The 16137-nt window shown below is 36.5% G+C and overlaps 1 protein-coding gene across 4 annotated transcripts in view; it reads left to right on the top strand.

Annotated features, from left to right (window-relative positions):
- The window catches only part of RASGRF2 (Ras protein specific guanine nucleotide releasing factor 2), a 280188-nt gene that overhangs the window by 112242 nt on the left and 151809 nt on the right, over positions 1-16137 (top strand). For 3 of the 4 annotated variants that reach the window (XR_009747680.1, XM_061478726.1, XM_061478725.1), the window contains exons 19-24: positions 4129-4241; positions 10949-11009; positions 11531-11634; positions 12215-12299; positions 12919-13116; positions 14746-14825. Coding sequence is in view for 3 of the 4 variants with exons in the window: in XM_061478726.1 (XP_061334710.1) it covers positions 4129-4241; positions 10949-11009; positions 11531-11634; positions 12215-12299; positions 12919-13116; positions 14746-14825 (641 nt within the window). In the remaining variant the exon portion in view is untranslated. Of the gene's footprint in view, positions 1-4128; positions 4242-10948; positions 11010-11530; positions 11635-12214; positions 12300-12918; positions 13117-14745; positions 14826-16137 lie in introns of those variants that run through there. The other variant, XM_061478727.1, reaches the window with a different exon arrangement.

Here is a 16137-nt window from a genome sequence, read left to right as displayed (position 1 = left end):
TGAGTGAACCTTCCAGTGTGCCGTTGGTCACTTAGCAAAAAAATCCAGTTTGCACAAACTTATGCCCTTTGCAGAATACAGTTATGCTTTGAGTAGTAATGCACTTAATTGCTGCTGTGCTCTGCCTGGACGTTGCAGAAGTGTAATGGTTTGCTATACCATGACCCTTCAGGGAATGATTCACCCCCAGAACAGAAACCAAGCTTGCAGTCAGTCAAACTAATTAGGAGTACTCTGCATCCACTTCTGCTGGAGCCTGACAGGTCCTCCTTCACTGAGGTCTTTCTGAAAAGCTCTTGAATGTACTACATCCCAGGTCTTGCAGGCAGAGATGTCACATTTCTTATCTGCCCTGAACACTTCAATCTGATGATACATAATGGCTAGATTCTTAACTACAGGGTTACAAAGTGCTTGGATAGGGAGAGGTTCGTATTGTATGTGCCAAGAGTTTCTCAGTTGTGCTGTTAACATAGCTTGTACTTTTAACCTGTTTATATTCCATCAGGAGTGACAAGCTAATGCTGATACTACAGAATCAGGACTTGGACTCGTCCCCAAACGATGACTGTCTCTTTGCGCTTGAAACTAGCTGAAAGACAAAGCTGTTATTCTTTGCTTGCTTCTTGAAGAAAGCCAGACTTACTTTGAGTCCAGGGATGAATTTTCCTGATAGCCAGTTATAATATCTTTTCTTTCTGCCTTCTTCTTCTGTAAATGTTTTGTGGCCAGTGAATTTATAAACATTTCCCTCAGCACAATTGGATGTGATGGCTGAAGTGTGCTTTTATGCTGGAAAATTAAATATTGTTGTAGGGGACTGCAGCACTGGAGTAAATTCAGTTAACTCTGATAGAGTTTGATCTGCTGTGTACAAGATTAAAAAACACTCCACTGATGCCATTGAAATAATTATCTGTTTACACATTGGCAAGACAGCAGAGATATTAAAGTCATACGGCAAACCCTAGCTGTTTAAAAATATTCCAGATTCCTTGTGAACAGTCTTCCAGTAATCTCTCTCCACTCCTGACTCTTCCTTCCCTCCCTCTACTGTTTTCCATAGTTCTTATAACTTATGAACTCAAACATAAATTAGGCTCTCAGATTTTAGCTCCCTTTTATTTGTCTGTGTTATTCAATGTTTCCTCACATTGTTTAAATGAAGAATGTTTGCTATCAGGAAGATTTAAAGAAAGAGGGGAGGAAAATCTTTTGGGGTTTCACTGAGCCCATGGCAAAACTTGAAAATTACATTCTATTATATTGTATAAACCACCAATAGCAAATCTACATATTTCTAGTTGTACCTTACCAGCATAGCTAAATTTTCTTTTTCTTGCTTTCTGCTGCCTCTGCTGCAGTCTCATCTCTTCTGGCCAGTGACTTCAAATCCATCATTCCCTCTTTCTTTGTTTTGGCTTTTTTTTCCTCTGCTGGAATAAGTTGCTTCTGAAGCATTTCTCATACTGCAGTACTGCTTTCCTAGCTTCTCCTGGCAAGGAAATGTGCTTGTACATATAAAGAGAATATTGCTGTCTAATGCTGTGCATGACAGAGGTCAACAGGCTGGTTATGAGTCTACTTAAAATGTAATCATGCTGACTTTGGTGCACTGTAATTACAAAGGAGGCTTTTGCTTTCGTAGTGCAGGAGCATGTCAGCAAAATTAATATGCTTCTGTCTGTTGCTGCAGACTTCTACTCCTGGAAACTTCATTAAGTGGTACTGAACATGGTCCTCACTGCTTTTGATCAGTTGGGAACAGCACACATCCTATTCTTATCCTAGGTGTCTGCAAGGCAGACTTCTTACTTAACTCATCAGCTGTCATTTTCTTCTATATCTGCACATTTACAGTGGCAGGTAGAGAATTTTACCAAACATTTGACCTAGCATGCTGAATGGGGATGTTAGAGTTGGATACCTTTTCTGTCCATTTATGATACTTTTGTAGCACAACTAGCAAAGATACCAAACTTCTTTTATGCAGCGTTCACCATCAAGCTTTAGAGTAGACAATGCTAATATTAATTACACTTGCTGCTTAAGCTTGTGCAGACTCAAGGTTTCTCCTTCAGCTAAATTTTGATAGTTTCGTATTCCAAATGTTTTTCTTTTTGAAATCACTGGAGCAAACAGTGCTCTCAGGTACTTCGGTTGCATTCCTCATGCGTTCAGTAATGAAATATTTCCAATTACCATACCCAAAACAAACAAAAATCTCTGTCTTCTTTTTGCAAACAGGCTAAAACATTTCCTAAGAGAGTCATTTTTGACTATGGCTATAGAAAATGTGTTTTATAAAACAAACACAATGGAATACCCAGAACTATTTCTTGCTTGGCTTTGAGGGCTGTACCTTATAACCCATCCATAGCCTGATACTGCACAGCTTCCTGTTCTCCAATATTCTCTAATATGGACAAACATCACAAAAAAAACCAGAAGACACGTATCTTGGTTTCAAAATATGAATTAGCAGTTGTCAAGGTGAGAAGACTTGAAGAATGAAAAGGGGATGCTTGTAACAGGAGAGAAATGCCCAGGGTGTGGCTGACATGAGCGTTTTGAGCTGACATGTCACAGTATAGCTGTGACACCACCTTCTTTAATGAACATAGTTCCTTCTCCTCCTCTTAAGCATTTCATCACTTTTCCGAAACAAGCATCACTTTGTGACTTGGGGTGTGCTCTGATGCTCACACATCCCCTCCATTGAAGCTTGTGGTGAGAGGACATGTGTCTTCAACAGGGGTGGTTCTCCCCAGAGGCATGCATCTCCAGGGATCCTGTCAGTACAGGAGCCTGTCGCAACAGAAGCACTGTAGCTGGTTCTTCGGGAAAATGAAATACACAGCTCTTGCACAGAGGAGCCAAGTATTTCCCATTTTCAGTAATTTCATGGCTTGTGTTCCCATGGAAACAAGCAGAAGCTCACCACGAACACTGTCCTGCTTTAAAGTAACTGTGGATTATGAAGGAAGATCTGTGATGCACTAGATGACTGAAGGTTTGGATTTAGTTTACTTATTGAAATGCTAACTTTGAGCCAAATAAAAGCAGTTTTGGAGTCTACTCCAAGACTTGCCAGCAAGTTCTCACCTTAAAGCTTGTACGTTGTTCTATTCTTTGCTTTTCTTACCAACAGGAGTGATTCTAGGAGACCTTATAATAGTTTTCCAGCATCTAAAAGGAGCTGACAAGAAACCTGGAGAGAGGCTTTTGACAAGGGCCTGTAGGGACAGGACAAGGGGGAATGGCTTTAACCTGACAGAGGGGGGATTGAGATGAGCTCTTAGGCAGAAGTTCTTCCCTGTGAGGGCAGTGAGGCCCTGGCACAGGCTGCCCAGAGAAGTTGTGGCTGCCCCATCCCTGGCAGTGTTCAAGGCCAAGTTGGACAGGGCTTGGAGCAAACCTGAGTTTTAAGGTCCCTTCCAACACAAACCAGTCTGGGATTCCATGATTCTGTGGTTGCTTTGTCTAGTGCTCTTCAATTGCAGTCCTGTGTGATGCATCAGTCTGTCTCAAAAGTCATTAAAATGCCAAAGTTCTTAAGTGCAGTGCCAGAGAGCACTAGTCTGATTTATCAAGCTTATTAGGTTTAGTATTTCACTGCACACAACAAAAAGCAGACCATTACAAAATGGTATCAGGTAAAAATACCAGAGTGGGAGGCAAAAAAACAGAGAAACCCAGGAAAACAGTGAAAAAAAAAAACCAAATCCAAAATAAATCACAGTATCTAGCTTCAGTAGGCAGTGGTCTCAGTATTGCAATTAAACTTTTTTTCTGCTTTTATAGTCATCACAGGATAAGAGAGAGCAAGGTGTTTTGTGGGTATTGGTGAGATGGTAGTTCTTACTGCAGAAGACAAAGATTAAGTGATTTCCCCATTTCTACACACAAGATAAAGGTTGGAAAATGAGATAAATTACAGCCTTTCAGGGCTTATACCTCTGTGGCCTGTTCATTGCAACAGCTTTCCAATTTTCTTTAAATATTTTCAAAACTTACAGGGAAAAAGAAAAAAAAGAAAAAAAAGGCAAAATGCACAGAAGTATATGCTTTCAGTTTTTTGATCAATATTGGTCAGACAAAAGGGAGTAAAATTGTTTTCCTTTGTAGGATTTTGAGCTGAACAATGAACTGAAAATGAATGTGTTAAATTTGCTGGAAGAAGTTTTGAGAGACCCTGACCTTTTGCCACAAGAAAGAAAAGCTACTGCAAATATACTGAGGTAAATAAGTTTCTAATAATTTAGTGTGTTAACTATAACATGTGAAATAGTTAGGGGAACATGTATCATCGAATACACAGGGTTTGTTTTTTCTCCAGAGTTTTTAATTTTAAAGTATTTTATTAGCTATAAAGTGTTTTATTTGCTATAAGACAGAGTGTTTTAAGATTTGGTCATAAAAATACCGTTTTAGAAAATTCTGCTGCAGAACAGCTGGCAGCCACGGGTTCAATCTGCTAAGCTCATGAGAGGGTGATGATAGCCCATCATGTTAGGATGTCATGACATCCTAACGAGACCATGTTTGCACTCTCCTTTGTGTTGACACTGTGTCCAGAGTTCTTCAGATAGCTTACAGAGAAGAATTCTTGTTTAATTAATGCCATGAAATAGAAGACCTTTAAGCTTCTGCATAACTAGGGCTATTTAAATTAGGTATAGAACACCTTATTTCGTTACTTAGGGTTGATATTACAGAAGTGAGTGTCTGGTCATGCCAAAAAGACAAATCTTTGTGCATTTTTCAGTGAAAACAATTCCATCTACTAAGTGCAGATATTTTAGAGACACTGAGTTTCATGTAAATTGTTCCACATTACTAAGGAGCAGTAAACATTTAAAGACTAATCAGTTATTAAAATATATGATTTTAAAACACAGATGTATCTATGATGTGCATTGTAGTATATATGTAAGTATTCTGACAGAAAAAAAAATAAGAGTGCAGCAGATGCAGTGTCTGAATTTTCTAAGATCACTTGACAGGTTTCTCCACCAGATACTTAGATGAAAAAGAGTGAGGGGAAATGTGTTCAGCTGTGGGGGAAAAAGTCAAAGGATAAGAAATAAAGATAAGTTCCTAATGGAAGCACTTAATGGGATTCTACTTAATTTTCACTTAAATAAAAATAAACCTCCATTTTAGTAATACTGCATGTGCTGTTATTCCAAGTAAAAATAGTGAGGTTTTTTCTTGTATTTCGATGAAAGAAACAGCAAGCAAAAAGAGCAAAAAGGGTTAGTATAATGGGTTTTATTAATATGTGTGACAGCAAAGGTTCTGTCAGATAGCTCACAGTGGGGGAGAATTACCTTAAGGCCTTTAGCTTCTTTAAAAATATGAGAAAATAAACCTGGATTGGCTGTTCTGCAGAGTAATGGAACAAATGTGTGGAACCTTGGTAATTATGTGGAAAATGTGAGTTGCCCCTGTTTGCATCCTTTTACTGCTATTCTAGGTATTGATTGCCCTCTCTTCTCTTCTAGCACTTATTACTATCTGAGCACACTCTATAGTGAATACAGTTAATCAGATATTTACATTTAACAGTTTTTAGAACTTAAAAAATTCAGACTGAATTTTTGACCACACTGTGAATTTTCACACTATATTATTTTTTGGGGGGGGGCGGGGGACGGACGGACGACACGACACGACAGGGAAATCTAAGAGAAAAAAAAATCTGAAAAAAGTTACATTTTTAAACTGAGAAATGAGGCAAATAAAAAGCAAAGGGAAGAAGTGAAATGAAACAATACTCAAAAATAAAATTTTAGTAAAAATGAAAAAATGTATGCACAGAAATTCAAGTAAAAATTAACTCATTTGAAACAATTTATAGAAAAAGATTGCACTTTTTAAAATCCTTGTTTCATAGTCATTATCCTGACAGTATTTCTGGAAAGGATTATGGCATTCTACTTTACAAGCAGACAAGTAAAGCATGAATAAAATGACGTGTCTGAGTTACCAGTGGAGGTTTCTGTTGGAAACAGGTAGAGAATGAAGATTTCCTCAGATACAGTCCTCAGCCAAGCCATCTTTCATCAGGGTCTGCAGCTGCATACCCTAATCCTGCCAGATTTTTTGAACAACATATTTGACTGTAGATTTGGTCAGACAGAGTCATAAGTACTTGGTTACATCCCACAAGATAGCACTGTTAAAAGAGACACTGGTGGCTCTGGTATGGGACTAGACCTTTTGACTGAATGCAGCATGGATGTCCCACTTCCTTCAAAATTAGGCATGAAATTTAAGCCTTGGCTGACATTGCTTACCAAAAATCCTTTATTGCTTTTCAAGACTGGCAATGCTGATAACATACCTGCATGCGGACAGCTTTTTTGTCAAATATTTCAATACTATTTCAACAATATTCAGTAATATTCAACTGAAATGTACAATAATTTCAACTACATTTCAGTACTATTTCGATATTATTTCAACACTAACTCCAATAAGCATCGATGACACAGTATTGCTGTCCAAAGGGTTCAAAAAACAACTCTGTTCCATTTTGAGTAGTACCGTGTTTCAGTAGCTGCTGAAATTACTCCTGTGTCCTCTCCATATGTTTATTATATATATGCAAACTGCCCATAAACTTTCAAGTAAGAGTTATTGCATAAATAAACTTTTAGATAGAAGCTGTTGCATAAATAACACTTTCATAATTTAAGCTGTTGTTAAACTGCAGTCATCAGGATAGTCTCCAAGTTCAAACTATTGTCATATAAATCAAACTGTCTTATGCTGAGCAAAACTGTAACCTGAAGGCTTGGACTCCCTCAACAGCCACACAGGAGGCAGTTATTTACTAGGCATGTCATATTTGTTAACAGATGGTAAAGAAATTAATTCTCCATGAGTAGGAACTGCCTCAGTGACCTTGTGAGAAAGAGTGTATTGGAGCAATTCTGGTTTTGGACAAAAAAATCATTCAGCTGAGGTGAAATATACAAATGTACATCTCGCCTTTTCACTGAAAGGAGTAGCTCTGCTTCCTAAATCATCTCAGGAAAACGGGTTTTCTGGTAATTAGTCAAGCTTTCCAAACTTAAAAAAACCACTGTAGTTACTTCAAGAGATATATACTCTGAACAATGATATATAAGTAAATAAGAAGTGCAAATTGTAGGATTTAAGGAATAATCTGCAGTTGAATGTAACTGTGTGAAACTGTGTATCTGTGGCAGTGACACAGGTACATATCCCTTTATTATTCCACAAGCCTTCATTTTTATTGCACATTATTGAAATACAAAGATTTAACAAGTTTTAAAAAAAAACAGCTGACCAAGTTGCTAGTCTTGGACCTGCTGTCCCATGGAGAATTAAACACAAACTTTTGTCTGCCTCAGGAATCATCTCAGGTAATGGGCATCCAGCAGGAGTCCCTCTGGTCCTCCAGTTTCTCAGCTTGTTAGTGAATTCAGAGGTGGAACCATCTCCAGGCTGCTCTTTGAAATCTTAATTTTTTAGTAATCCAAAACATAAAACTGAGTACTAGTTTTTATCAGGAGGGTTTAGGTTTTCTGGCAGTTTGAAAAGTTTCTTGCTCAATTCTGGAACTGATTTCATGAAGAATGAGAAACATACATAAGCAGAAGAGACAACATCTGCATGCATACATCCTGTCTGACAATACAGTTTTAAGAATCCAGTTAGCAACCAGGTTTCTGTTGCCAGAAGAGCAAAGTTTTTTCTATAGTTATGCTAAAAATGAAGATAATGCTTCATGTGCAAAAAGAAGACATAGTGACATGGAAATGGTTCTTTCCCTGCCATTTTTGCCTGATGCCTCCCATGGTGCCACGGCTCATTGTAGAAGTAGGTCAAAACGAACACTGAACATGCTTTTGCCTAAGCTGGGAGAGTTCTGTTACTTGTCCCTGAATCTTGTAGGAGGGACAACCAAAGCTATATTCCTCTTGACCAAGAACTGCTAAGCTTTAAGCAAACGTTCTCATACTGCATGAAGACGTGAAGAGGCACCATGTTCTACACCATTATATCTCTCATATAATTGTTTTCTTTGTTCTGCATCAGATTACTGATTTTCTATTTTTTACCAACATGGCAGAGTACAGTCCATGTTCTGAATGTTAAGACAAGGCCTGTAATGGAATAAAATAATTTCTTGCTCCTTGAACCATCCATAGGTTATAATGACAGTAAGGGGAAAGAGGTTTCCTCTCTATGTTGTCTTAGAAAAAATTCTTTGGTGGCTAACTGAAGCACCTGAGCATGAGACAAACTGTATGCATCTAATGAAGCACTTCTTCCAAGGTAACTGCCTATCATGAAGGAGATTCTGTCCACCCAAATTGTCTAAAGTTAGGGCTCTTGACTGTTCCTCCAGAGATCATAGAAAACACCTTTCTTTCTCAGACGAAACACACTCAGAGACTTGCAGAGGATGTGAATCTCACCCCGGATATCCTAAAGGAATCTAGAATCTTCTTTGTTATAGAAATGTGTAAAGGTGCACCAGATACTGTGTTCCTCTTTTGGTTCACGTACCAATTTTTTGGTTTGGAGAAATGCTTCTCACTCCATCATCACCACATACCCTCCTCCGTGGAAATACACTGTCTGATTGGTTTTCTTCTAGATGGAGGGCTTCCATCTAATACTACTTAAAGAAAAAATGTAAGTTACCCACTTAAAACTGAAGGGCTTTTTTACTTTTAGTAGAAATCAACTTGAATATTTTTGAAAGCATGTTTTCCACATGAAAGCACAAATTTGTTGTAACTGGAAGCTTTGATGAAACATCAACTCAGAGGGCTTCTCTGGAATGGGATGAAAATGGGAAGGAGGGGTGAGACAGTTGACATGCCCCTCATGAAAATACCAATTCACCAAATTGCTTGGTGAGTGTCATAGAATAGGCTTTTTTTAGTTGTTCTGAGATGCTTGGTGCAGGCTTTGAGATTTAAAAGGCCTTGGCATATTGAAACATGCAGTCTATCAGAATTCTGGTTTGCGAGTCAACCCTCAGTCTTGGCTTCCCTGCATTTCAGTTTTCACAGTCTACTCTCAACTCTGATAAGTAGAGTAATTCAGAGTGAGGTCAGGAAAAGCACTTCTTATCTTAAATTCAGTGTTCAAACACTTGCGAAAGAAAGTCTGTGCTTTCCTATGTATGGGTATATTCCATGGACTGTGTCCTTGAAAGATACTGGCTTTAAATGTCTCTTTACAAACTGAGTGTATGGGTCCATATGTGCATATAAATTTCTTGGGAAATCAGTCCCTTTGTTAGCAGAGATTAGAGAAGGAGACAACGTTGGTTTGTATTACGGAGATTATATGGTCAGCTCTGGGAAAGACTCTGTATAAAATGTGAATGGCAAGGAAAGTGTTTATAAGAGGTACTGAGTTGCTTCATGCCTTCTTGAATCATCAGCAGAACAACTAGTATTTCTTGCATGATAAGATTCTTGTTGAATGGACTGACAGGATTTCTCTGCAGGGTAAAAAAGCTTCTTTTTATTAAATATCCATTCTGAAAGCTAGGCAAACCTACTGAAGTATGTTTTGCTTGAGATTTTACCAGTCTTATTTGCTAACTCCTAAAATCTAGCTAAAATTTCATTGATGATGAAACAGGAAGGTGTAAAGTTCAGACTATACAGCAGTGAATAACTGATAAATACTCTTATCTGGAGGAAAAAAAAAAAAAAGGTGGTTCAAGAAACAGTTCTTCCTTTTTCTTCCTCAGAATAAATGTAAATGAAATCTAGAGATATGAAGATGTCAGAATGAATATGCAGATGAATGACCAGTTTTCTGCCTTGTATGATCTCACTAGACAATACATTTCAGGCTCTGTAACTTACACCAGCTTTTAAAATACTCTCAAAATGTTTTATGTAATGTAATGGAGTGAGGAGACAGATGTTAATATTTTCCACCAGAAAATTATTTTAATATTTGGACTGATCAGACATGACCAGTTTAAGTGAGACAGAGGTCTAGTCTTAGCTGCTGACTCTAAGAATTAGAAACTTATTTCATATGTATTTACTTCCTTCATTTGTAAGGTTAACAATGGAAGTGTCATCCCATTCAATCCTGCCTGACAGGGATGCTGTTAAACAGTCCAGCAGAATCTTTCCTTACCCTTGCTTTCTGTCATAACTTTCTTCACTTCTATTATTGAACACAAACCATGTACTTGCTACAAGTAAAATCTGCCAGTGGATTGTTGTCTATATCCACACTCACAGCTCTTTGTGTGGGACACTGAATAGGACGGTGTAGTGCCAATAAAAAAGAACACTTCCCAGTGAATCACTCTTATATGCATGCCCATGTTGCTGTCTTTTCTTCACTTCTCAAATGTTGGGTTCTTTTAAAATTTCCCTTTAGCACAGTAGTTCAAAAATCAGAGAAAAGGCTTGAGATGTAATTCTTCACCTTTAGGTTTCCTTGGATTATTCTGAATAGAGGGCTTCTGATCACATGTTATTCTCGCTGTGTTGTGTTTTTGCGTTGTCAGTCCAGTTCTTGAAAAGGAAGTTTTACTTTGTCCACCAAACTTCTTTGCACTAAAGCCGAAGTGGGATAGATTTAGAAACCTTATCACTGTAATCAGCATGTACATACAGTAGCTATTGTCATTGACCATTCTATAGTATATGGTGTTCTTAGCTCAGAGATTTTTGAGCCTTTATGGCCATCTTTTTACCTTACATTACTCTAATGTCATTTAAGGTAAAACTACTACTTTTACTTATAACGAGACGTGAGATTTTAGGTACCAGATTTTTTTTTTTTTTTTCTTTCAACCTCTTCAGCTGCAGTCTTAGGATTTATTTTAGATAAATATGCTTGCCTATTTGGTTTTCTCAGAACCATAGGCAATTTTATTTGTGTTCTTTTCTACTTAAGATTATTGTGCTACTTAATTTTTCAGGACTCTTTCACAAGATGATCAAGATGATACCCACTTAAAAATAGAGAATATCATTCAGATGGTAAGTTTATCTTGAAATTTAAACATTATATTAAATCCTGCTATAGAAATGTTGTGTGAATAAGGCAATAAAATGTAGCACAACTGGAACTTTACAGCTATGGAGAGAAATACTGTTATTTTATATCAGGAATGTACAGTTCAGTTTCGAGATAGTCAGAATATCATAGATGAACAGGTTAAAACTTTAGGATTTGGATTTAAATCAAACGATAGAATGACAAAAAAAAAAAAAAAAGGAGGTACTTGCAAAGTGATTATGTGAAAATGAATGCAGAATGCACAGACTCTAATTAACCTATATGGATACTCATGACTTGGTAGGTGTCTTTTTGTATGAGTTTCCAGTCTGAATATTTCCCCTTACGTTCTTAGCATTTTTTCTTACTTCTTATTTCTTTGTAGCAAGGAACTTAATTACAACTCCATGTTGAAAGTTCATGTGAAGTTCTTAATACCCTGTGTTTTGAAATGTCTTTTGATGCAAACCAAGGTCATTAAGTGTCCTCCTTATTTTTGCAGTCAGATTGCCCAAAACCAGAGTGCTTTGAGACTTTGTCAGCCATGGAGCTTGCAGAGCAAATAACTCTTCTAGATCATATAGTTTTCCGAAGCATACCCTATGAGTAAGTGTTCTCCTACAAGTAACTGAAGTGAGTATGTTGGATGAGTTGCTGACTGGCAGTCTTAGGCACTACAATGATACATGCTATGGGCAAAAAGATTTGCATACTTAACAGATAATGTCCTTTGGCTGTTTGTGTCATTGCCTCTGGTTTCGTATAGTTTGACCATGTTTTGAAAGACTGAGTTCTTTGCTAAGAAAAAAAACAACCCTCTGGTCTAAGGCTCTGGGCTAGTGAGGAGTGAACATAGTATGGAAGTGATGAATTCTTACATACAGCAGTTTAACATGGATATAACCACATCCACTGACAAGAACAATTTCAGTAGGGTCACAATACTGAAAATTAGAATGGGGGGATGAGGAAGGGGATTAAAAGAAAATTAGAGCTTCTTTATAATATTTACTGCTTTAGACAGCATTAAAAGTGATAGAATTGGTTTAAAGCTATGATGTTACTAGTTTCTAACAAAATGAGGTATATTTAAAATCCACTTAGGCTATCATTGCATACAGAGACTCTGTACTGTGTTTATTAAGTGCATTTTTGTTTGGTTTTTTTCTCTCCCCTAAATATCTAGAGAGTTTCTTGGGCAGGGCTGGATGAAAATGGATAAAAATGAGAGAACGCCCTATATTATGAAAACTAGTCAACATTTTAATGATGTAAGTACTTTTTAAATAGACATTGCTTTCTAGGACCCCTGATAACACTCTCTATGACCTCTGGAACAAAAATTTTTTTTATTATTTTTACAATGTGGTATAGCTTCTTATCTAGTAATGACTATTACAGTCTTTTTGTGATTAACCTTTTAAAACAAAGCACACAAAAATTCTTGTTTTCAAGTACTGGTAGTCAGCGTTTCAATGGCAATTTAATAGAGTGTTTTAGATGGTACTACTATGCCCTTTTGCTTACAGAAGAAACTAATTTTCTCCAGAATGTAAAAATATAGCACTGATTCTATTTAATGAATGCCCTTTGTATCCCCAACTGTATCTTTGCTCATTTACCATTTTCTGTGAATTTTACTGAGAGACTTCCCAATCAGTTTTGGTACTGTTGGCTTGGAGATACCCCCCTTTGCATCTCTTACCCTTTCATATCTTCATTCTCCCACACTTCTCTACAACACTGTTCTCAATACATTTCCTCTGTTTTTATTAAGAGTCATTAGTTCCATTGTACATTAGGTTTTTCTGCCTTGTTGGTTAAACGATTATATGTTGAAAGAGATAATATATGTAAATGTCCTAAATTTATTCTTCTTTCTTTGGCCAGATGAGTAACCTTGTTGCCTCCCAAATCATGAATTATGCTGATGTTAGCTCCCGTGCTAACTCAATTGAAAAGTGGGTAGCAGTAGCTGATATTTGTCGATGTATGCACAATTACAATGGTGTGTTAGAAATCACCTCAGCCTTGAACAGAAGTGCAATCTACAGACTTAAGAAAACTTGGGGTAAAGTATCCAAACAGGTAAGAAAAACAGGATTACAAGAAGGATTTCTGGATTTCACTGGTCAGTGTGTTGCTCAGAGAATGTGTTGAGCTAGTATTCCTCTCATAATATTTACACTTTTACATTATTCTATTTGCTTGAAGCACCAGGTGGTCTTGGTATTTTATGTCAAGGTCTTTTGTATTTCATTTATCCTTTTTTTTTTTTTTTTTACTATCATCAATTATCTGTGGGAACAAATGGATTTCAATGGACTTAGCAGGTGCCTAAGACTTTTACTTGGGCCTGAAGTAATGAAAACTAAATCAAAATATTTTCAGATACATATATGTAGATGGTTATTAGCTATAGCTAAAGTCAGATCAGGTGACTAAAATAGTAGCCAATAGTAGCTCTGTTTTAAATGGTTTAAATAAATTTGTTGAATTACTTAAAACTCAGCTTTCTGCTATTAAAAATAAAATAAAATAAGAAAAAAGTGAATATTTTAGTATGATGGAATAACAGAGCAAGGAAGTCAGTAGGACAGAGCAAGTCACTTGTAAATCAGGTAGTATTTGGACACAGAGTTTACTCCAGCTATTTCAAATTGCCCATTTTAGATCTGGCTAATTGACATGTAAAAGGTGGGCTTTTTTTGTTGCATTTCCTCCTCTATGCTTTTGCTCTGTCTGCAGCTTTTGCAAAGCACTAAGGCAACCCAAGCAATGAAATCCATTTAAAATACATTCTGAATATCCTGCCTTCCCCAGCCAGCTTTTTCTCAGATGTTTTATAGCTGGTGCTATATTCTTTTGTTAACAAAAATATTAGAAGTCCTTTCAATACAAAATGTTATGTAAGAGTTTACCTTGAAAAAGTTTTATGTTTAGAATTTGTTTGATTTTTAAACTTCTCAAGTAAGAATAAAAAAAAGACAGATTAACGTTGTTGCACAGTTCTTCAGTACTCATTGGAAATGTAATCTGATTGTTTCATCAGCCTGCTATTTAGAAAAAAAAGGAAGTGTCTGTTTCAGCCTACAGCTTTCTCTTAACTCGAAATTCAGTTTGAAAACCAACAAATTTCTCATGATTCTGTATATTATTTCAAGCATAAATTGACTGAAAAGGCAAATTTGTTTCACTTGTTAAGTGACCAGGCTCTGATGATGCCCACTGAAAGTAATTGGTGTAAGACAGTAATGTATTTTCAAATACCTATTCAGCTTTTATCAGAAACTTGGAGGCAAAACCATCTTAGTACAAGCTGCAAGACAGAAAACATCCTTTACTGTCACTAATTTCAGGAAATGCAGCTGAGGATCCTCAGCAGCATGTAAGATGAAGTCCCTAATATTCTTGTATACACAGTAAACTGAATTGCTGGCCATTAATTTATGAACTTGTTTTTTTCCTGAATTTGCAGGCTAATAATATCAGCATAGACACAAGTTCTGTGGATCACTCAAAGGAAAAATCTTTAATACTGCATAACCTCCATTTTCAGAAATATCCTGGGAACTACAGCAAAGCTAAATTTATAACGCCTATCTTATTACTTTTGAAAATGGGGTCAAATCCTAAGTGAATTACAGCTTTTCTAAAATCTAATCCCAGTCATTAATGTGCAACAGCAATGACATTTGTAATCCATTTTCTTTCTAGACAAAAGCTCTCATGGACAAGCTTCAGAAGACTGTATCATCTGAAGGAAGATTTAAAAACCTTAGAGAAATGCTCAAAAAGTATGCTTCCCTACATTAGACAATTGTGGTTTGTTATAAGCAATGGATAGCACATGTTAAAGATTAACTAGCTTTGATTAATCTTTAATAATTAATATAATATTGGGTAATATTTTTATCTAGTAAGTTCTGAAATTCTAATTTTGTTCTATTTGGCATTATTGTAGATAAATATAATATCTCCAGAGAATTACTGAAGCAAATTAAACTGTTATTCTGTGTGAATGTTGTTCCCTGTTGGGGGTTTTCTTCCACTAATAAACTTTTTCAATATGTGTGAAGCCATATTTAAAAACAGGGTTCCAAAGAGTCCTTGTTCAAGATAAGAAGTTTAAGATTTAGGAATACCTCTGAGTCAGATCAAAGATCTATTCACCCCTTTATCTTGCTTTTGACTGTGGAGAGTAGCTGATAAGAGGAACATAACAATAAGACTAATGCACAACAGTATTTCCTCTTTTATAGCCACCCAGCTCCCTGGAAAACAATCTGCTTTTTTTATTCAGTATGCTTGGGTATTATTTTCTTTAATATATATGCCAAATTGCACTTGACCGTATGTAACTTTGGTACCCAAAATATCCTGTGGCAAGGGTTCTACCCCAGCAGCATGCATAGAAAACTTGTATTTTTGCAAGTTTCATAATTAGAAGTAGGCTTTTCAGGATTGAGTGGTATCACTACTTAAAATGATCTTGAGAGAAGCAAAGAATTGATCTACTAGAATAATTACTGGAATGTTTAAAGATACATATATTTTTGGGGAGCTAATGGCTTTTTAATTTTTTTTTAGTAAAACGAAGAGGTATTTTTATAAACCTTTCAGTTAATACGTTGCTTGCCTGTGTACAACAATAATACTTGTAATCTAAAAAATAACCAGAGTGAAGTGCACTGCTAAGCATTGTCTGCCGAAGTTAACAGTAGAGCCATCACTCTGCATTCTTCTTATGGCAGAGCTTCAGAAATCCTTTTTCTACTATTTCTGCTGAGACAAGAGTCATTGAACATGGAGCTGTGATTACTGCATTAGGAAAGAAACAATCATTATCCCATTCCTCCTGTCCCTCCAATAAAACCCCTATTCTCTATGTTCAGTATTCCTAGTTTTCCAGATCATCTTTGCTATCCCTCTATCTTTCTCTTTGTTCTGTGCATCCACTGTTGAGAAAGCCTGAATAGACTTTGACAGCATGGTATATACATATGTATACAGATGCATACATGTGTATCTACATGCATATATGCATACATATGCGTATGTATAAACATGTATATATATGCATATATATATATACACATTTATATATAT

This window comes from Pezoporus flaviventris, unplaced genomic scaffold (genome assembly GCF_033815535.1).
Source record: "Pezoporus flaviventris isolate CSIRO_AGI_PZ_B2104156 unplaced genomic scaffold, CSIRO_AGI_Pfla_v1 ptg000131l, whole genome shotgun sequence".
Lineage (NCBI taxonomy): Eukaryota > Metazoa > Chordata > Aves > Psittaciformes > Psittacidae > Pezoporus > Pezoporus flaviventris.
Note: the sequence above shows the minus strand (reverse complement) of the source record. Positions and strands in the feature narration are given on the sequence as shown.